Here is a 23,750-nt window from a genome sequence, read left to right as displayed (position 1 = left end):
AGTACAAGCCCCTAAGAGTCATAATTATCACTAGCAATAACAGAAGCACAATGTAGTTCAGTATTAAATACAGTCATTTGCACTCACAGTTCACCTAAACAAACACAGCAAGGGTTAACAGGTGCATTTTCTAAGATTTCTATCAGTTATAGTGAAGTACCTTTACTGTTATTATACCTGAACAGTACTACAGAATTCATCTCTTCACATATCCCATCTTAGAAAGCTTGGGGTCTGAGCACTGAGAGGGCCCAACAGCGGCAGCTTAGTTGACTCAGGTATTGAACCCACAACCCTGTGATCAATAACCCAGCACTCCTTTTACCTATTAATCCACTGCCCCAACAAAGAGTAGCCCTAAGCTGGGATCGAACCACATGCTACACACTACAGATTTCTTTCATTTGTACCATTTTTAAATCATGTGATCATTTATGTCTCATATGGCACAGTGGTGTCTAAATTTAATGAGGTGTACAATTAATTATAGTGTACTATATATACTGTACTATATATATATATAGTGTACTATATATACATAAATATATACTGTATATATTTATGGATATTATCAAATCTATTAAAACTGATACTATTTATCCTGCTTTTGTTGGAGGAACTGTCTCTACTGTCCGGGCTTTTTTGTTTCAGGCTTTCTACTAGATTTTGGAGCATTGCTGTGAGGTTTTGATTGCATTCAGTGACAAGAGCATTAGTCAGGATGTTGGATGATCATCACCCCACCTCATCCCCAACTCCACGATGCATCCCAAAAGTATTGGATGGAGCACCAACCATCCATCATTCCAGAGAACACAGTTCCTTCACTGCTCCACAGCTTCTCAATGCTGGGGTCTTTATACCCCTCTAACCCACACCTGGCATTAGGCAGCATGGTGTAAATAGGGTCATGTTTATCTGCTGGCATTACCAGACAAGCTGTGTGTGTGTGCATTTGCACATTTGTGTCAACAATTGCTGGAACTTAAAGTAGTTGAATGCGTTCAGTAAAAGGGGCGTGCACATGACAATAAACTCTTGAATCTTGAATCTTTACATTGCAGTAATGTTGGATCTGAAGAGTCGACTCTCTGTTATGAGTTGATTCCCTGAGTCGACTCTTCAAGTCTAACGTTAATGGAGTTTTGTAATATATATATATATATAAAACCGTTCCTCTCCCTTCTCGTTCTCGTGACGAAAACGTGCACCCCACCACTGCTCCTGCTCCTCCTGATGATCCAATCATACTCAACCTCTACCTGGCTTCGGGTCCCATCAGCTCGAAGCCCCCCAGAACTCCAGCCCAAATTTCTCAAGTTCTCCTCCTTGTCTCAGCTAGCGTGGTCCACATTCGCAAACTATGACTTAAACCTGTTATCTTAGTCTATACCTAAACCTAATCTGAACATACACTTTAATCTAAAGCTCAGTCTACACCTAAACTGAACCTTAACTAGGCGTACCCTGTACTCTGTTGTTCATCATTTTTCATGTTTTACAGGACGAAACAATCGACCAATGGGGACGTTTTGACTGTGAGATCAGGCTGAACCAACAAGTAGATACTTAGCAACCCTAAACAAAAAGTCTGCTTTATAGTATTATAATATAATGTCATTATTATTACTATTATTGTTATTATTATTATTATTATTATTATTATTGTTGTTGTTGTTGTTGTTGTTATAGGAACCTACCCCATCCCAGAAGATAGTACCACATCAAATGCTGTTTCTCTGCGAACACGGCCACCACGATGAGGGTATGCAAGTAGATCCCTTCGCAGAGCATCCAGAAATAGTTGCATCCAAACAAATACAGATGGATGAACTGGGAAACCTTACAGCTGGTCTGAAGGGGGAAACATTTCCAAAACAGAGCTGTCAACACGTTTCTAATGACGCAAACTCTAGCTTGCGTTCAGTGGCACTTAGACTGAAGGCATTAGGTCAGAGTGTTCTTACTGGGTTTCGCTGCACTAACTCCTGGTTGTTTGCCACCGCCGTCAGCCAGATGATGGTGATGATGGAGTTCAAGACGAAGGAGAAAAATAGGTTTTTGTGCAGGGTGATCCTCTGGCAGCTCAGACTCCTACAGGGAATAGATACCGTGTTTAACTGGTAGCAGAAGATAACAGAAGAAACATCTCCTCTGAAATTACAGTTTGCTCCTCCGCTGCTTTCGGGAGGGTTTAGCACTTACTTAAAATGGAAAAATATCCCGAGTGAGATGAACAAGGAGATCAGCGAGAGTCCATGTCCTATCAAGGCCAAGTAGAGCAGGTTCATCGCGGTCTGCAGAGGCGGGGGAGAAGCAGAGGGATGTTTACCCATAATATAAACAGTTTCCTCTGGGGTTTCCTGTGAATTTCTGCTTTACCTAAACAGCCTCTCAGACAACTGTGGTTACAGGACTGATCTGTATCACAGATTCAGCTCAGGGGAAGATGCTGTAACGGACGTTTGGGAAGGGAACACTGCATTGTTTCTGCAGGCTTCCCAGACTTGGATGTGGTGCAAGTGGAGCCCTTGTTTACTTGTAGTGCTTTTATTTATTTATCTTGCTTTTATATTTATTTGCCCATTATACCAGCTGTAAATTAGTTTGGAAATGCATATCTCACTGTCTGTCTCACATCAATCAATCATCACACATTAGAAATACAGGTGCTAATTAAGGGTTATTTGAGCAGTGCAAACAGAAGGACCATTTTTGGTTCCATAAAGAAGTATTTTCACTTTAATCAAATACTGTCTGGTAGACTTTTTTTTTTTAAATAAAGGGTTCTTTAAGCAGTGCAAAGAGAAATAAATGGTTCCATGTTTATAAAAGAGTGTGTGAAGTACATTTTATTTTATTTCTAATGTTAATAATTTTATGCATAGGTTAAAATAACCTGTATATCTCATTTTCCCACAAATCAAACACAGGCTTAAAAATAAAGAAAAATAAATCACTTAAAAATAAAGAGTAAAATAAGAATAAAGGTTCTTTATTCTTTATACTTTAAAGACGTTTTTGTAAGTGATTGGTGTAAAGAACCTTTTAAATGGCTTTAAAGGACCCCTTTATTTTTAAAAAGTGTACTAGCCTGTATTTTTATCAAAGGGTTCTTAGAGCAGTTCCATAGAAAAAACATTTTTTGTAAAAGTGATGTGATTAAAGAACCTGCTTGTCTCACTTTTGCATGAATCCAATACAGACTAGTACACACTCAGAAATAAAGTGTTCTTTAAGCAAAAACAAAAAAAATAAATAAATAAAAGAAAATATATAGTAAATAGAAAAAATGTGGCTCCATAAAGAACTATGTTTATAAAAGAGTGTGTGAAGAACCTTTTAAAAGGTTTAAAGAACCTGCATATCTTAGTTTTCCACTAATCAAACACAGGCTAGTACAAAAGCTACAAAAGGCTCTAACGCCAAAAGGTTCTTTATTCTTTATACTTTAAAGAACTGTTTTTGTAAAAGTGATGTGTGTAAAGAACCTTTTAAATGTTTGTAAAAAGGAATTTCAAGGTTTCTTTACCAAATTCTTCACAATCTTTTACAAAAAAGTTTGTTTCTGGTCTAAACACACTGTGCATATTTCTGTTAAACTCTATTATTATACAGGTAACATTGTTTATTGTATGGAGCACAAATTATGTTGATTAAGTTTTGTTATTATTTATTATCATGTTTATTAGAATGTAATTGCAGTTCTGCAATGTGAAAATCACTAATAATTGAATTATCAATTGTATAGATGCACAATAAACTCCCTGTTACCACCCTGTTACGCAGGTTATGAAATGTCCATTACTTGACATGCAAACTGAGCAGATGTTAGTTTTACCCTTTTGAACAAATACTGATAAACTGAACTCCTGTATGGACTTCATTCTGACATACCAGATTCTGTTTCAACCAATGTATCAGTTTCAGTAAAGATGGACTTTGTGCGGCAAATTAAATAAATCATTAAATGCGCATTTGAGGCTTTTTAGTCTCTAATTAGTGATAAGTAGGACCAAGAAGAGTATGCAACCCTTCTTGATGTATGAGTGATTATTAAACGTCTATTAAATCAATGTACCAGGAATGATCTACAACCCACATAAATCAAAATGTTGCCAATTAAACACTAAATTGAAATTTATGTTCAATAATATAAATAACAGGGTGGTAACAAGTGTTTATTGTGCAATAGTTTGCAACAAATGATGCAATTACTGGTAATTATTGAACAGATGTCCAGTTATGTTCTAATAAAGCTAATAATAAATCATTATGATAACTACATGAATCATTTCAAAATGTCTAATTCAGGCTTAACCAAGTACTTCAAATAAGTGCTATATGTCATTATACAGAAGTGTGTATACTGCTAATTACTGTACACCACCCATTGCTTTCCAACCTACTGACTTCTACTGTAAGCAAATAGTAAGAGCACTGATGTGAGGTCAAATGTAGCGTACACCACTGTGATAAACAAATCTGACTTTATATACAAACAGACTCTATCAGGGTGTCCTCCTTTTTGCTCATGCGTACAAAGGAAGAAAAAAAAATCCAGCTCCATTTCAGAGGCATTCTTTGTGCTGAACAGCCCTAAGGGTCATGCTGCTGTCACTGGACATACCATTCTGCCTTCATTAGTGCGCTCGTTACATCTGGTGTAATTCGTCCACGTCCGGTTGCTCTCAGGATGCAGGAACCACTGCCCATTATCCATGCAGATCTTAGTGACCATTTCTGTTAAAGGAATTAACATTGACTATTAACCCTTGAACACAGAGACAACACAGTAGCTATTTCCGCCGTTAGCATTTACATTGCATTACATTACAATTACGATTTATTACCCAAAGAGACTTACAGCAGTGCTTCACTGTCCACTCAGAAAGTATCCCTAGCTTGTGTGTGCTAGAGTCCAAATATACCGCTAAGCTTAGATACTGCTGAATTCTCAGTCTTGTTACATCGGAGGACATATTGGTCAGTATTCACACTGCTGGTGGGCCCTGGACGACGAAGAGCTCCGGGTTATTGATGACAGGGTTGTGGGTTCGATACCCAGGCTTGGCAAGCTGCCACTGTTGGGCCCTTGAGCAAGGCCCTATACCCTCTCTGCTCCCCGGGTGCTGGAGTTGGCTGTCCATTGCTCTGGGGTATGTGTGTGTACTCACTGCCCCTAGTTCACTAGTGTGTGAGTGTTCACTACCACAGATGGGTCAAATGCGGAGGACACATTTCGCTGTACACAATATTATTCCAAAATGATTCCAAGCCATTTTGGAGAAATTCTATTGGTCCATTCATCATGAAATTTTGACACAATGTAAAGAACAGCAGCCCAAACGCTTCTGCTTGTTATTGACTACTGTTTTAAAGGAAAAGCATTTTACTAGAACCATATTTCACTCTTTATGTGCCTTTTCTGACTAATCTTGTTTAAAACTTGGTTAAAACTAAACTTGATTAAGATTGAAGTGAATATGAGTTACATGCAACTGAACTCTTAGCTGAATGCAAACGACTCCCTATGGAATCCCTAAAACCCAAAGACCTAAACCTAACCCTTAATGGGTATAGTGAGGGTTAGGTTTTAGGGTTGATTCAAGGGGAATGTTAAGGTTAGGGGTAAGGGTTAGGATTTAATGATATGATTGGGGTCGGGGTTAGCGTAAGGATATAGGGTTGATTTAATGGTACAGTTAAGGTTAGGATTTAGGGTTAATTTAATGACATGATTGGGGTTGGGGTTAGGATATAGGTTTGATTTAATGGTAAGGTTAAGGTCAATATTTAATGATATGATTGGGGTTGGGGTTAGGGTTAGGATATAGGGTTAATTTAATGGTAATGTTAAGTTAAGATCAGAATTTAATGATATGATTGGGGTTGGGGTTAGGGTTAGGATATAGGGTTAATTTAATGGTAATGGTAAAGTTAAGATCAGAATTTAATGATATGATTGGGGTTGGGGTTAGGATATGGGGTTGATTTAATGGTAAGGTTAAGGTTAGGATATGGGGTTGATTTAATGGTTAATGGTTAGAGTTAGGGGTAAGGGTTAATTTAATGGTAATGGTAAGGTTAAGATCAGAATTTAATGATATGATTGGGGTTGGGTTAGGGTTAGGATATAGGGTTGATTAAATGGTAAGGTTAAGGTTAGGATATGGGGTTGATTTAATGGTTAATGGTTAGAGTTAGGGGTTGGGGTTAGAATTTAGGGTTGATTTAATGGTAAGATTAAGGTTAGGGGTAAGGGTTAATTTAATGATATGATTGGGGTTAGGGTTAGGATATAGGGTTGATTTAATGGTAATGGTAAGGTTAAGATCAGAATTTAATGATATGATTGGGGTTGGGTTAGGGTTAGGATATAGGGTTGATTAAATGGTAAGGTTAAGGTTAGGATATGGGGTTGATTTAATGGTTAATGGTTAGAGTTAGGGGTTGGGGTTAGAATTTAGGGTTGATTTAATGGTAAGATTAAGGTTAGGGGTAAGGGTTAATTTAATGATATGATTGGGGTTAGGGTTAGGATATAGGGTTGATTTAATGATAATGGTAAGGTTAAGATCAGAATTTAATGATATGATTGGGGTTGGGGTTAAGGTTAGGATATAGGGTTGATTAAATGATAAGGTTAAGGTCAGAATTTAGGGTTGATTTAATGGTAAGATTATGGTTAAGGTTAGGATTTAGGGTTGATTTAATGGTAATGGTAAGGTTAAAGTTAGGATTTAATGATATGATGATTAGGGTTGGGTTAGGGTAAGGATATGGGGTTGATTTAATGGTAAGGTTAAGGTCAGAATTTAGTGGATTAAATGGTAAGGTTAGGGTTTGGGGTAGGACTCCAATTCAAAGGTCAATTCAAAAGTAAGGTATAGGTAAGGGGTTAGGATTTAGGCTTGATTCAATGGACAGTCATTTACATTCAGCTTAGAGTTCAGTTACATTTAATAGACATTCAGTTGAATGTCAGCTGAGCATCTACAAGGCATCTACAATGGACCATCCAAGTTAAGCGTTACCAAGTAATTCAATTTTGAGCTGAAGATAATCCCTTAGGAGGTTTTCTCTGCCGTTGAAAATAGTGGTGGGTCATTTTTGACCTTTGAGGCAACACAAGGGTTAACAAAATGATGCAAGGAGTAGGTCTCTGAAACTGTCTTGGTACTGACATGCATTTGGAAAACCCAGCCCAGATCAGTAGTACATGGCAATGTCAATAGCACACACTGGCTCAGAGACTATCACAGCGCAGCCAACAATAAAGGCAGCATGGAGCTTCTTGTATACAGTGCTAGAAACACAGACATGGAATAAGACAGGGTTAAATCAAAGCTGGAAAAGTCTGAGACATTACTTTTAATAGTTTGCATTCAATCGGTTGGGATGGCTCTTTGAAGAGCTGGAGTTTTTGCTGTTATAATCATGAGGAATGTGAGCAGTGTGAGCTGGAATGAAGGGGTTCCCGTCCACTTTCTTACACACTGTCTTTGAAATAGTGGCATGCATATAGCATTGCACACTCCAACAATAAGTATTCTTGGGTTCCTTTTAACCAGAGGTCACAATTAAATTGCAAATCCTACTCAAGTTAATCTCCAAACCCTGGTGTTTCATTTCTTTTTACTTAAAACCATCTCAACCAACGGTGAGAGAATGACTTTTATGGAAAGCTCTAAAGCTATTTACCCTTGAGCCGAAGCAATGCTTGACAATGCTTCACAGAGAGACAGAGAGAGAGAAAATAGAACAGGAAGCTCCTGATCATTTCGGATAAGTGAGACGGCCCATGGGATGATGAAAGAGAAGCAGAGTGGAGAATGCAAAATGCTGCAGGCAGTTTGAGGCTACAGTTTAAGTTGCTGGTGTTAAAGTTTAGAGTGGGGTTATGTGCATGCCAGGATGTCAGGATGTCATTTTAATGACATTTGACTCATTAATGACCTTAACTCAGAGGATCCAGCGACGTTCAGGGTCCATTTACATTTAAATTTAAGGCATTTAGCAGACTCTCTTATCCAGAGCGACTTAGAAAAGTACTGTGCTATTTACCCAAGAAAAACCTCAGCTAGTTTAAATAGACTAATAATTCAAAGATCCTCTAAGTTTAGACTCTACTAAACACAAGTCAGTAAGGAGATCATAGTACTCTTCTCTTCGCCTGAGTACTCCCAGAAGAGGAGGGTCTTCAGTCTGGGTTTGAAGACAGCGAGTGTTGGACTCTGCTGTTCGGACACTCAGGGGAAGCTCATTCCACCACTTCGGTGCAGGACAGTAAAAAGTCTGGACGCTCGTCTTCCGTGGATTTTGAGGGATGGCGGGTCGAGCCGAGCCGTACTTGAAGCTGGAAGGGCTCTTGGTGCAGATCGGCTTTTGACCATCGCCATCAAGGGTAAAATGTATTCAGGATCAAAGAGATCAACATCTTTGGTTGCCACTGGTCAATTATCAAAATCAAAGACTACAGAAACACTAATTCCACACTAATCAGGCATTACACCAAATACTGAATGACAAGCAACTTAAGAGGTCTACTGGACATATAGTGCACTGTTGATGGACAATAATTGTGTTCAATTTACAGAGAAAAAATATTTATTTTAAGTTGCCAGGTCCACCACAAATAAATGCCCAGCCCAAAAAAAGAGTTCAAAAATCCCACCTACATGTATCTATTTTTGCCTCTAAACACTACCGTTATGAATCTGAAATGATGCAATTGAGACTGATGTGATTTGATGTGAGATTTCAGACTGAAGGGGTTTAACAAAAGTACTGCATTAACCCTTAAAGTTTAAAACTCTAAAACAATTTGCACTGCTGTTTATATTTGCACTGACCTTACCCAGATTTTTAATCTGCTGCATATGTCACTGTACTTTTCATGTCTTTTCAGGAACCTCTATACATATACTTTATTCATACATTTTATATGAGCATTGCTGCATATGCCACTTTCCTTCTGATGTCAATGTCAGGGACCTCTGTTTATTTATACATCCACAAACTAGCATAATACCATTTCTATACTTTGTGTTATTTAATGTTAAATGTTTATTCATTAGGTACATATCACAGTTTTGACAATAAAGCTGACTTAGTAAAGAAATTACAGCCATTTTTAATCTCTTCATTTTCATAGGCTCACCAGATAACTGGACAAACTAACATAATTATCAATTTAATTATTCAATATTATTATTAGTAGTAGTTTCTTTTTTATTTAGCACCTTAAAAAGCCTATGGACCGCTGGCAGGCCAAAAGTGTACTTACAAACATCTAATAACAGAATAGCTCCACCAGTTTGTACAGAAGTCCCTGTAGTGAAAAAGAAATACTACCAACATAAACATGCAAGGTGGAGAGATTATTCCTATATTCTAAAATTACATTAAATTACATAAAATTAAAAAAAAAAGTGTCCAGTTTTAATCGTTCTCTTAGTTTGATCCAGTCCTCAGCAGCAGCAGAATGAACTGAGGGACAGTCGAGGGCGGTGCTAAATTAAGGGATTTTTAACTTGATATATATAAAGAGATGACCTGATGCCATATGTAGCAGATTCTGTTTGAAGCAGCTGACCAAAATAAGTGAGTGAAAGGCTCAGTAGAGTTTTATGGATGAGCGTAAACCAGTCATAAACTTATGGATTTTATGTTGAGTACTTGAGGCCATTTATCCAATGAATAAAGGGTGCAGTGATGCATTTTAAAGAGCCATTTGTAGATGTAACTGTATAGCAATATCCTTGACTGTCAATGAGTCTGATTTCCTCCCCTAAGATGCGATTCTAGGCCTTACCTGCAGCCACCTTTAGAGTCTTTCTCTAGAGGGTAAAGGCTTTGCTCAACAGTGGTTATCGAACCCACAACCCTGTCATCAATAGCCCAGATCTCTAACCGCTGAGCCTCCACTGCTTCAGTAAATGAAAAGCTGCTCAACTACGTTGAGGTCAAGTGACTGACTCTGCCTTAGAAGCTCTTGGGCTGTTTTTGCAGTATGTCATCAGTAATCATCCATCAATACGTTGAAGCACCATCCAGCACTTTAGCAGAATCTGACTGAATTGAGCAGACAGAATAAATCCTACTAGAACCACAGACAATAGTCGCATCATCCATAAACACCAGCGATCCAGCTTCAGATCCAAACCTGACCAGGCCGTGACAGTGCCTCCACCGTGTTTGACAGTTGATGTGGAATGCTTCAGATCCTGAACCCATCCTGTTCATCTCCATATGCAAGTTAACCTTGATTTCAATTGTCCAACACAAGTGAACTGATCACTTTTCTATCAGTCTAATCTAACATCGCTGTTCTTGAGTGTTAGCAGTTGTTTGGATCTTGAAGTAAATATCTGTATTTACATTCTCAAAAATGCTGTTTATTATACGCCCACCTCCAAGAGTGTTAATGACTTCACTAGATGTTGTCAGGGTTTTTGAAGAATTCTTCAGGAGGTGGGTGGGGCCTTCATGAGCATCAGTAAGCCTTGCAAGCCCATTACCCTATCACCAATTCACCGGTTCTCCATCCTTAAAGCACTTTTGGTAGGTGCTGACCACTGCATGCTGGGAACACCCCACTAGGCCTGCCTGATGTTTTGGAGATGTTCTGACCCAGTTGACTAGCCATCATAATTTGACTTTTCAGTTCAGTTCCTCAGAATTCTTACGCGTGCCCATTTCCCCTGCATCTGCAATTGCCTGTTCACTTCCTGTCAAATATGTACATCCTACTCCTTGACAGGTACCACTGCAACCTGATAATCAGCTGGTGTATACTCAAATCCAGAAAAATCAAAAAGCAAGTTGTCCCCAGTTTATAGTGCTAAAATTTCACCTGAAGGGTCAAAGTCCTGGAAGTAGTCTGGACAGTGCTGCTGAGTGGTGACCCCAGCATCCGTGTCTTCCCAACACAGCCAGCCATCCCACGTCCTGTTGCACATCGGCCCAGCTGTTGACCAGAAACAAACACACCAGCATTAGTGCAGCCTGACTTTAACCATACAGTTTCTACTATGGCTTGGAAGCATGGGGCCCGTGTGACTGAGGCCCAATGAAAAACTCCTCAATACAGCAGCAATATCAATGTCCAGCACTTACCAAACCTGAAATACATAAGTTCTGTCGCTGATTATTGTTTCCTCATGACCATATCAGGGCATCTTATTAAATAAGTCCTGAACCCTTTAGAGCCAAGTGTTTCAAGTTTGATACATATTGAGTTTCGGAGACCTCTGCAACATTACAGTGATAATTAAATAATGAATTATCTTACATAGTTATATTAATAATAACAATAATATGTCACAAATATGAAATAATGATTTTTATGAATTAAATTAATAATTAATTTAGTACATTAATAGGCAAATAATACTAAAAATAAAATGACAAAATAAATGTATTTGTTTAAAACAAAACTGCTGTGAGCAATAACTTTTGAATGTATCTGATATGATACAAATGTCATTTATGCAAAGTGTTAATTATAAACTTTTTTTAAAAAAAGTATTGGTCAGAAGGTCTAATAAACAGTCCAGCTTTTAAAAAAATTAATTTCCTGGTATATTATATAATGGCTCAGGCTTTCGGTGGTTGAACTTACGATTCAGTAACTACTATAATCGAGTTAGTAAATATAGTTATTAATATTAGTAAATACAGATTTATTTGACTAATTTAAATATAATTAAATCAATCAAATTCTTAGTTATTTTAATGACATTTATACTATATGTCCAAATGTTTGTGGACACCCCTTCTTATGAATGTGCGTTCAGCTGAGACATATTGCCAATAGAATAGGACTCTCTGGAGCAGATCAACATCATGAACCTATTGGCACCATGCTGCCTAATGCCAGGCGTGGGCTAGTAGAGGGGTATAAAGCCCACCAACATTGAGCTGTGAAGCGGTGGCAGACCGTGTTCTCTGGAGTGATGGTGGTGGAGCTCCATCCAATACTTATGGGATAAAAGCCTTCTTCCCTGAACAATAGAGACTTTTATATAGAGATTTTAATACCCTTGGTTTCAGAAGACACACTGAATGAGTAGGTGTCTCAATACTTTTGTCCACATAGGGTATTTGTGTAAAAAAAATCTACATATTTATTTCAGATTTCCTACAATTTTACCATCATCAACATCACTGGTGGGTCTGGATAATAAATGAAATGGCTGTGTTTGTAATGTGTGTAATGGTTCCATTCACCACCACTGTATAGAAATCTGAGAGGGTGAGGTTCTCTACAGTGAACCGTACAGTACAGCAAACCCCAGCTATGAACGACCGATGATTACATGTATATATATATACAGTGAGTCCAAGAAGTATTTGATCCCTTGCTGATTTTCTTTATTTGCCCACTAATAAAGACACTATCCTTCTGCACTTTTAATGGTAGATATATTCTAACATGGAGAGACAGAATATCAAGACAAAAATCCAGAATATAATTTTAAAGAATATATTTTAATTAATTTGTATTTCAATGAGGAAAATAAGTATTTGATCCCTCTTGCCAAACACACTCAATACTTAGTGGCAAAGCCTTTGTTTGCAAGCACAGCGGTGAGACGTTTGTTGTAGTTAACCACAAGTTTAGCACACACACCAGGGGGAATTTTGGCCCACTCTTCTTTGCAGATCCTCTCTAAATCATGAAGGTTGGTGGGCTGTCGCTTGGCAACTCTGACCTTCAGCTCCCTCCATAGATTTTCGATCGGATTGAGGTCTGGCGACTGGCTGGGCCACTCCATGACCTTAATGTGATTTTTCTTGAGCCAATCCTTTGTTGCCTTTGCTGTATGTTTAGGGTCGTTATCATGTTGGAAGACCCAACCACGGCCCATTTTCAGATCCCTGGCAGAGGGGAGGAGGTTGTCCCTCAGGATTGTGCGGTACATGGCTCCATCCATCTTCCCAGTGATGCGGTGAAGTAGCCCTGTACCCTTGGCAGAGAAACACCCCCAAAACATTATGCTTCCACCTCCATGCTTGACGGTGGGCACAGTGTTCTTGGGGTCATAGGCAGCATTTTTCTTCCTCCACACATGGCGGGTGGAGTTGAGGCCAAAAAGTTCAATTTTGGTCTCGTCTGACCACAAAACCTTCTCCCAATAACTTGGTTCATCTTTCAAATGATCATTGGCATACTTGAGGCGCGCCTCCACATGTGCTCTCTTCAGCAGGGGTACCTTTCGGGCACTGCAGGATGTGAATCCATTGTTGCGCAAAGTGTTGCCAATTGTTTCCTTGCAAACTGTGGTCCCAGCTGCCTTCAGGTCATTTGCTAACTCCTGCCGAGTGGTTGCAGGACGATTTCTGACTGTTCTCAGCATCATTGCCACCCCACGAGGCGAAATCTTCTTTGGAGCACCGGGCCGAGGTCTGTTGATTGTCATGTTATACTCTTTAAACTTTCTGATAATTGCACCAATAGTTGTTACTTTCACATCCAACACCTTACTAATCTTTTTGTAGCCCATTCCAGCTTTGTGAAGGTCAACAATTCTGACTCTGAGGTCCTGTGACAGCTCTTTGGTTTTACCCATGTTGGAGACTTGAAATCTGTGTGATCTGTCTGATTCTGTGGACAGGTGTTTTTCACACAAGTGATTAGTGAGAACAGGTGGCTTCAGGTCAGGTAACAAGTTGATTGGGAGTGTCTAACTGGTCTGTAAAAGCCAGAACTGCTAATGAATACTAAGGGATCAAATACTTATTTCACTCCATGAAATACAAATCAATTAATATATATTCCTTAGATTTATTTTCTGGATTTTCTTTTTAATATTCTGTCTCTCCATGTAAGAATACATCTACCATTAAAAGTATAGAATGATCATGTCTTTATTAGTGGGCCAACGAAGAAAATCAGCAAGGGATCAAATACTTCTTGGACTCACTGTATATATATATATATATATATATATATATATATATATATATATATATATACATGAATCTGAGCTTCACCATCACCAGATAAGCATGAGAATGCTTGGGGTTTCAGCTGGATGCCATCAGAATAAAGAGCGACCGCTACATTTCGCAATAGCAAGGAAATCAAACAAAGCCTCATTCGTTTAATTGTCTGCTTCTTCCCAGTGGCTTTAGGCATCGACTCAGAATATTGACTGGGACTCCGCCTCTGTTATCTGAATGACGCAGGAGGAGAGCTTCTCAAATCGGTCTCTTTAATGGATGTCTAAAACGTGCGGCCCTTGGAGTGGGCCTTTCAGGATCCATCTTCAACAACAACAAGAGCTATAAATGTCAGTTATTCTAGTGGAGTGAATCCACCTGATTTGCTATGACATTTTCATGCTTTAGGAACACAAGAACTCCCCCCCCCCTTCTCCCCAACCCCCCTCCTCCTAACCACACGCATCCACCCACTAAGCTTTTAATCATCGCTATCCTGTAAACGCTCTCTCCATCATCATTTCTGAAGAGTTTGAGTAAATTTCAGCGGAGCTGCCGCAGAGCATCACTTTCCCTGGCACGATCCGCTCGCCTCACCTGAGGCTTTTCACTTCGCTGTGCTCTCGCTGCGTTAATTACACGAGACAACATGAATTAATGTCATGATTTGCATACGGAAACGAGAAGCTGGCTGAAGTCCTCAATACTGCTTCCTTTCTACTGTGCGCCTCTTCTGAATGACGACACTCAACACATGTCAGAAACCCCATATGCAGTCTGTTCTGAGGCGAGTGTGTCTGTGTGTGTGTCTCTGTGTGTCCATATAGCAAACTGTATGGAAATATGATTTTTCAATGAACCAGTCCTGATAATCCCCCAGATTTACTACACACTACAGGTCTAGCAATACAGCTCGTGTACAGTACCAGTCAAAAGTCTGGACACATCTGGTTGAATGTGTGCTGATACTAGGGACACATGGGTATCCACCGCAGTTAAGATGCCGTGGCGAAGTAGTAGGACCATGGCGGTGTGGATGTGTGAGAGTGGAGATACCTCTCAAACCCTGCAGCTACTGTATGTTAATGTACATTAATACATACACATTCACTCATTCAGCCCAAGACCAATTCTTCACGCAAGTCAATCAGACTCTGAACCAGAACTGTGGCTATTAAGACTGTTGACTGTTCACTTTAAATAGCCTAAAATGTACAACTTAGGCTACTTAAAAATTATAATTATAATTATAATTATAATATTATAATTAAAAAAACCCTACTTAACAATTATATTCAGGTTTTTGTTGCTTTTTTACTGAATGACAAAAACATAACAATGAACTGTATCTCTAAGCATGTGTGACTGCTCGGTTGAGTTGCCCACTTAGGGTAAACATAATTGGACACTAACATTAGCTCAGGGTAAACACAATGCACAAGGTCGTATTGTCACCAATTTCAGTCCTACACTGAACTGTATGTGTTTATCCTTAAGACTGGTGTATATTTAAAGCCATTTCTATTTAAATACTAAAATATGACCTAAAATATAGGTAGTACCCATTATTTCTGCCATAGCCATTATAGCTGAACCCCATTGAAGAACATTGTGCTTTAAACAGCTACAGCTAGTAAGTAAGTAATCTTTATTTATATAGCACTTTTCCAGAGCATCTTACAAAATGCTTTACAGACAAAAATAATTAAATAATAATAATAATAATAATAATAATAATAATAATGTTGATTTCACAGATTTAAACACTACTAATAGCAAGAGAATAAAAGAAAGTCTTTAAAAGTTCCTTAAAAACATGAACCGATGCAGAAATTCTGATGTTAGTATGGAGATCATTCCACCTAAACATACCTAGATAGACAGGTAGGCAGCTATACACTTTACATTTTACTCAAACATGTATACGAGGCTGTAAATAGTAAGGATGGACAGATAAGGATATTTGTTGATATTTTATTTAGCATTGCAAACGTATTATTTAATATTGTAGTTCTATTGTAGTTCTATCCTACTACAGTTACTGTTTATGTTAGTTTATGCCTAGAATTACCCTAACTGGGCAAGTCAACCAGCTAGTTGACTTGTGGATCCACTTTCTGAAAGAGAATCTGGGAAAGGGGAAAAAATGAAAATAATAAAAGTTGCTTAATGTAATTTCTTTAGCCATACTTCATTTTTGGAAAATACTTTTTTAATGTGACAAAACATTTGGGCACCTTTTGGGCACCCTTGACATAGTGTTTAATGGGGCAGTGGTGGCTCAGCCGTTAGAGCTCCAGGCTAGTGATGACAGGGTTGTGGGTTCGATACTCAGACTCAGCTGCTGCTGCTGCCGCTGGCACTGCCACTGTTGGGCCCTTGAGCAAGGCCCTTTACCCTCTCTGCTCCCCGGGCGCTGGAGTTGGCTGCCCAACCAGGTGTGTGTGTGCTCACTGCCCCTAGTTCACTAGTGTGAGTGTGAGGACACATTTTAATCAGCACTTCTATAACAGCACATCTGGCCGACTCCACATCTGCTTCATAATGCCGTACCTTTCCTCACATGATCATTGTCCTTCATAATCTTCTGATAGCACTCGAACTGCGCCGTCACTATCTTGTTCCTGGTGACTCCAATGTCGTGATACACATTCTGAGGGGGTTGCTGTTGGCTGTCGTTTACTTCAGGGCTGGCCAGCACAGTGACCTACATACAGAAAACACACACACACACACACACACACACACACAATATGAAGACTCTGCTTATTTCAGTTCGGATTATGCTACCTCATGCCTTGGTGACTTGAAAATCTCAGTGCAGTGGTGCAGACCAGTCAAGCGTCCGTATGGTTAGCTTGTGTGCTCGTCTTGTGTAGGCCATGGAGGATCACAAAGAAAGCATGTCTGGTGTTCAGATGCTTCCTAAATGTGACAAAAACTCACTTTTCCACTTTGCTCTAGACTGAAGAAGCATTAGGAAGCAGCCAGGAGGCATCTCTCAACTCCTGACCCAGAACTCACAGCAGAGCATCAGAATATGACGAGCTGAATCAGCATCATCAGTAGGGTCACTGTTCCTCAACAGTGGTACCTTGGCCTGTCTCAGTACACAGCTTTTTTAAAATCTGTCGAGGCATGGACTTCCCAAGCCCTCTGAAGGTGCCCTGTCAAATCTGGCACCAAGATGTTTCCAGCGGATCCTTTAAGTACTGTAAGTTCTGAGGTGGGGCCTCCAATATCTGCCAATTTGGAGATGTTCTGACCCAGTCACTTAGCCATCACAATTTGGCCCTTGTCAAAGTGTCTCAGATCTTTACGCTTGCCCAGTTTTCGTTTTCCTGCCTCCAACACATGACCATCAAGAACTGACTGGTCAGACTGACCCCTTGACGGCTGCCAATGTAACTAGATTGCTAGACGGATGACTAGGTCAGAACAGCTCCAAAAAAAAATCAAGCAGGTCTTGTGGTGGGGGGGTTCCTGGTATGCTTTGGTAAGTCCCTACCAAACGTGCTCCAAAGAAAGACAACTGGTGAACCAGATGCTCTTGGAGGTCCCACCAACCTCACAATTTAAAGAACATACAGGATCTGCTGCTAACGTCTTGGTACCAGCTTCCACAGGACACCCTCGTAGGGCTTGTGGAGTCCATGCCTTGGTGAGTTTGCACCATTTTGGACCTATGCAATACTAGTTTGGGGGGGGGGGGGTTAATGTTATGGCTGATTGCTGTATATTAGCCTCAAAGCTCCACCATTTACATTTACGGCATTTAGCAGATGCTCTTATCCAGAGCAACTTACAAGGTTACTCATATTACAGAGGTGGACCAATGTAGTGTTAGGAGGCCTGCCCAAGGACTCTTATTAGTGTAGCGCAGCACCCACAGTCACCCAGAGTGAGAATTGAACCCCAGTCTCCCACATGGTTTGGTAGCTCAGTGGCAGTGGAATTAAAGATGTACACAATGGACAACAAACATGTCCTGGTCGATCAACCTTTAGGATATGGTAGTGGTGGGGGGAGGATGGGGACATTTGATTTGTTGCCAAACTATTGATGAAAGCTAATGAGCTAAATCCAGGGAATCGTCGAGGAACGGAAGGAAAACCCACAGGAAGGAAGGATGGGAAATGCTGAGCTATGCAGTGGTTTGGGGAATGGACTGGGTTAGGACAATGGCGATTCCTGTATTCCAACCAGTAGAGTGCTGATTAGTGTTCTTCAGTGGAAATGAAGAGGAGGGCTTCTACCTGAGCCACGGTCGCCAGCAGAAACAGAGGGACTGTCCAGCGCCAATCAATCTTCTTTTTCAGCATCTCCAGCCTGCTATTGACCTGCAAGGAAAGGGACAGCCAATAAATCACTGCACACTGCTCTCAGCTCGTTAGCACAAACCACATTAGTACTCCAGTCAGACAGGAGGGAACACCCCCGCCCCCAAACACACACTGAGCAGGAACTCCACAACGATCCTGAAGGCAAACTCCCTTCATTCCTCCCACACTCACCTCGCCGCACATCGCTCCATTCGCACAACACAGTGGTGGCTGGCTTTCTGCCATCACAGCGCATTAAATAACAGAGACAGGCGACGCGTACACTTCAGCTTACATTACTGAACCTGCCTTGGCTCTGCCGGGATAGAGAGTGCACTGTACTTCCAAGCAGCATGAAAGCAGCAGGATCTGCGGTGTCGTACAGAAGCGAACACTGAACTCAGGTGTTTAACCCTTTAGCAGATCTACACTTAAACCGGCCTGTCCAAAATAAGCAACCGTAAATGTGATGAGGACAAAGGGGCGTGGACTGGCCACTGGAAAATTTGTTCTTTTTTACCCCCAACTTCAGCATTTGAGTTGTGTTCTATATGGACAAAAGTATTGGGACACCTGCTCATTCCCTGTTTCTTCGGGAGAAAATCAAGGATATTAAAAACAGCTGATTCAGCTTTTGGGTGAGTAACTGTCTCTACTGTCCAGAGAAGGCAGGAAGGCTTTCTTACTAGATTTTGGAGGAGCATTGCTGTGAGGATTAGATAGACTTCAGTGACCAGAGCATTAGTGTGGTTAGGATGTTGGACTACCCATCTCATCGAATCCCAATGGTACTGGATGAAGCACCACTATTAAAGTGATCACAGTTCATAAGATAAGATAAGATAATCCTTTATTAGTCCCACAGTGGAGAAATTCTCAGTGTCACAGCAGCAAAGGGATAGCAAGACACTCAGATACAAAAACTTAGATAAATTACCAATATATACACAATAGAAATAATAGAAGTAAACAAAAAAACACAATAACAATATTATTTACAGATAATTGCAAATTGACCCTTAATTGCACATATGGGGGGGGGGGCGGGGGGGCGGTATTGCACACTGTATTTTTACATTGAGGGACCTCAGTTCCCTGGACATGTGTGTGTAGTTTAAGTGTGGGTGTATGTGGTCAATGGCTCCATATTTACTTAATAATTACACGTCAAACAACAGAGTATAAATCTTCAATAAATGTATGGCAGCTTTTACATTATGATAACACTCAGTTTTTAGATATTATAGCTAATCAACTAAATAATACAGAATTTCCCAGCATGCTAATGCTAGTCCAACATTTGATGGGCAGTTCTGATTATTCGCCACTGTTCAATGTCACACCAAAACGACCACACCACTAGCTGCATTGAATCATCAATGGTGTTTCAGCAATGGGGAGTTTGGGACCAAGATATCTGCTCGTCGTTGGGAAAAAGGTTCTGTGGCATAAAATGACCTCAATTATGGTTAATGTACCGTTTCATGTGACCCTGCCTGGCAAAGACCTCAGCCTTGCCCTCAGAGCCTTAAGATGTAGACCACATATTTAGATGTAAAGGGCCCAGGACCTCATGAACATGGCTTGTATTGATGTATTGATGCTGCAGTAGTGATGCTAACGCCACCATAGTGATGGTAGCATGACGCACCATGGTAGCAGTGGCAAGGCCGGTGGTCAGCTTGCTGCTAATGGCGTGGTACTGATGCTGGGAGAGGCTGGCGACAGGTGACTGCAGTTGTGATGCTATTGATGTCGACATGCTATTGATTTGTACACACGTTTTAACAACAATCAATTTCCCAATAGTGGCTTATATAGCTAGTTCTACTACTCCTAATATGGCCTTTCAACTTACTGCAATGCAGTTCATTTAAGGGATTTACCTTTACAACTCATTTACAGTAACTCACTAGCTTGTCGTTTACTGTAAAACACCCTGAAATATCCCTGAAAACCTCAAACCCCTCCACAACAAAGCTTCTAACCATCACATTTTCTATGCTAAAGCCCTTCAAGTCACCGTTCAGAATCTGAAAGGACATTTTTGTCTCCAAATGACCCCTGGAAACCCACTGTTCCTGGAAGATAACACCGTTTAGATGCTTCAGTAAATTAATGCCACGGTATTTTCACACCACTTCCCTCTACAATAACATTTCAAGCAAGGAGACGCAACATCAGCTTACCTAAGATTACATCTGCTCTCGGCAGCACAGATACTTGTTAGCTTTGTGGAAAACGTAGTCCTCAGACCGTCAGTACACTCAGTCACTCAGTCATTCAGTCACTCAGTAAGCGAAACTGCCTCTTCAATAATTCCCCCATGGGGGAAATAAAGCTACTACTCCCACCACTAATATGGCCTTGGAGGGCCTCTCTGAAAAGAAAGCATCTGATTTCACTGCACTGAAGTTGTTTATGATATTTCGGCTACAACACTGTCTTCCTTGAGCTGCTTCTGAGAATGGATTAGCCAATAAATACAAAACCGTCCCTCCAGTTTAGGATAATATAGCAGCCTAGCACCTTTAACTCAGTGATTGTGACAAAAACTGGGTTCCTGAAACCGCTCACTTGAGCAAATACTCACAGATAAATCACTAGGCCGTCTCTCTGCCCCTTGGCGGGGGAGCTGCAGAATGGGCCTGCAACGCCAAGGGGGGTATGGCCTGGGCCCAAGCCTGTTTAGAATTAAATCTGACTGCACTCACATCTCACTTTAGGGGAGCAGGAACTGACGCTGTAAAATATTATGACATTCGGGCTAATTGGAAACAGACAGGACATATCAGCTGGATTTCTACACAGGCAAACTCTTTCAAATCCTGTTTAGGAAGGGGTCCAGGCGTCCTCATAGAACAACTCAAAGCTAAGGTGACTCGGGTGACAGGGGACCCTGAGGACACACAAACGTCCATCGCTGTTAGGATGTTGTGGCCGAGGGGCTTCAAGTAGGCCTAGGTTGCACATTGACTCATTTCCCAATACTAATAATTAGCCTTAATAGCCTAGATGACCAAATCGTCTCCTATTATTCTTTTAATTTAATGCCAATAAATATAGAAAAATAATAATTTAAAAAATGGTGCCATGAAAATCTGATATTTCATCAAATCTGATTATTGATTTAAAACTCCAAGCTTTTGGATCTTTCAGGAGATTTGGTCCACTAGCTTCCACTGAGACGAAACCACAGCCCAGCTAACATGCTCATGTAGGGCTCAAATGAGTGGAACGTGGGCTATGTGGGTTCCAGATAGGCATGGGCTCTGAGTGGGTTTGTACATGCGTTTTTACCGGGACCCAGTTGGGCTTCCCAATTGGCCCCCATTGTTATATCCCACCTTAATCTCACATGGGTCCCATCTAGGCCCTGCAAGCAGTGTACAACTCAGATGGGGTTCATGTTGCACATGTACATGTTTGCTGGGATTTATTTTTATCTAGAACCGATTTGTGTTTATTTACATTTTAGGCTGTGGGCAATCGGCTGTGGTGGGAAGCAGCTTGACCAACACTTGCAGATGCAGGTTCATATAGACCAGCTGTGGTGGTCAGAAGGTGGAGCCTAAAAAGGCCTGTTTAAAGCTGTAGAAGTAAATGCTGACATGAAATTAATCAATGAGAATGTCCAGGAAAAAGAGGATGTGTGGTCACTCTATTTTAGCTATTGAGGCATAGTTTAACCTGAGGGCATCGTGTACCGTGGGACAGCAATTGGCACTGATTTCAGAACACAGGCTGGTGCTGGACAGCAAGATGCTTAGCTTTTTTTTAAAGAGAGGCTTGACTTGTTGTGTGCGCTTCTTGAATGTAGGCCCTCAGGCTACTCTGAGACTATCACTGAGCACACTGCAAGAATGATATCTTGGCAAGTGAAATAATCTTACATCTAGTCTAAATAGTCTAAAGTATTGCTCATTCATTTTTCCCCCAAAAACAATGGTATTCCAAAAGAGCTGATTCTGCTTTTGTTGGAGTAGCTGTCTCTACTAAAGGCGCTCTACTAGATTTTGAAGAAGCATTGCTGTGAGGGTTTGACTGCATTCACTGACAAGAGTATTAGTGAGGTCAGGATGTTGGATGATTACCACCCTACCTCCTCATACCCCAACTCCCTAAATCGTCCCAAAAGGATTTGAAGGAGCTCCACCATCCACCATTCCAGAAAACAGTTCTTCCACTGCTCCACAGCTCAATGCTGAAGTATTTACCCTTACATCCCATTTTCAGTAGCTCCCTAGCTTATATTTTGTTGTAAAAGACCCTGAAATATCCCAGAGAACCTCAAACCCCTCCACAATAAAGCTTCTCATCATCACTTTTTTATGCTAAACCCCTTCAAGTCACCGTTTGGAATTTGAAAGGACGTTTTTGTCTCCAAATGACCTCTAATACCCACTGTTCCTGGAAGATAACGCTGTTTAGATGCTTCAAATGCTTAATGCTTCCTGCAATCACCATATTTTACCCAGTGCCCCCTATAATACCCTGCAGTGACCCTGGCCTATGGGGGATCAGAGACGTGTTAGTGGCTTTTTCGCTGCTTGCTGCTGCTGTCTGAACATCTGTGGCGCTCAGAAATGTCCACGGGCTGCTTCTGAGAGTGCAAATTTGCATGCGCTGACAAAAGAGGTGGTGTCTGCAGAAGGCTGGAAGAGTGATCTTCCATGCTAATGCTCTCGCTTTGCAGCAGCTCATTTCGAGGCAAGGTTAAAATGTCTTCATGGTGTATTGAGCCTGATGCACTACTCACTGGGGCTTTTACATTAAATTAATTACTTCTCAAAACATAACATATGCAATTTTACCAAAACATCTGCTGTGTCTAATGTTAGTACCTGTGGCTATGAGGCCAATGTAGACACTACATGTAACTTAACCCTGTGAGGCCTGACTCGGCTTGGGCGGTATTATGGCAATACAGCATGCTGCAGCATCTCAAAATGAGGACGGTATTTCTAAATTACGACGTGCCTGATGTGTCAGATTTCTGTTCACGGCCAGATAGGCTCATGTACATTTAAGAAAGCCACAGGGTGCGGAATGCAAACAGGTAGGAGCCCACCTTAGCTGCAGGTTTAGACACACTGATGATCCAGTCCACTAAATGAGCCTGAAAACAGTTGAAAACATTCACAAGACATTCACTTGACTCACATGTGTTCTCAGATATGAGGCTTTATCCTCTAAACGTATGTGATTCGAGCCTTGGTTAGCTGGAACACGACCTCTGCTATGCTGTCCTGCTAGCTAGCTTCTCTAAGCACCTTGTAGCTAATGATATATATTAGGGCTGTCGAAGTTAACGCGATAATAACACACTAATGCAATCTCAATTTAATGCAATTGAAAAAATAGTGCCCTGCGAGTCATCCGTAGTTCATGTTGAGACCTGACCCTGCGCTGCATCTCCCATTAAAAGTAGAGTGATGGAGAAAGGTCTGTTAAATGGGAAGGCTCATTTCAGTCGTT

General features: G+C 40.6%; 1 protein-coding gene across 1 annotated transcript in view; it reads right to left on the bottom strand.

Annotated features, from left to right (window-relative positions):
* The window catches only part of calcrla (calcitonin receptor-like a), a 64,690-nt gene that overhangs the window by 14,573 nt on the left and 26,367 nt on the right, over positions 1-23,750 (bottom strand). Inside the window, exons 2-8 of the mRNA XM_072685437.1 lie at positions 18,207-18,290; positions 16,504-16,657; positions 10,859-10,972; positions 4,631-4,743; positions 2,206-2,297; positions 1,968-2,094; positions 1,701-1,854 (exon numbers count right to left, since the gene is read on the bottom strand). Of these exons, the coding sequence (XP_072541538.1) occupies positions 1,701-1,854; positions 1,968-2,094; positions 2,206-2,297; positions 4,631-4,743; positions 10,859-10,972; positions 16,504-16,657; positions 18,207-18,272 (820 nt within the window). The 5' untranslated portion in view covers positions 18,273-18,290. The remainder of the gene's footprint in view (positions 1-1,700; positions 1,855-1,967; positions 2,095-2,205; positions 2,298-4,630; positions 4,744-10,858; positions 10,973-16,503; positions 16,658-18,206; positions 18,291-23,750) is intronic.

The sequence above is a fragment of the Salminus brasiliensis genome, chromosome 8 (genome assembly GCF_030463535.1).
Source record: "Salminus brasiliensis chromosome 8, fSalBra1.hap2, whole genome shotgun sequence".
NCBI classification, from domain to species: domain Eukaryota; kingdom Metazoa; phylum Chordata; class Actinopteri; order Characiformes; family Bryconidae; genus Salminus; species Salminus brasiliensis.
Note: the sequence above shows the minus strand (reverse complement) of the source record. Positions and strands in the feature narration are given on the sequence as shown.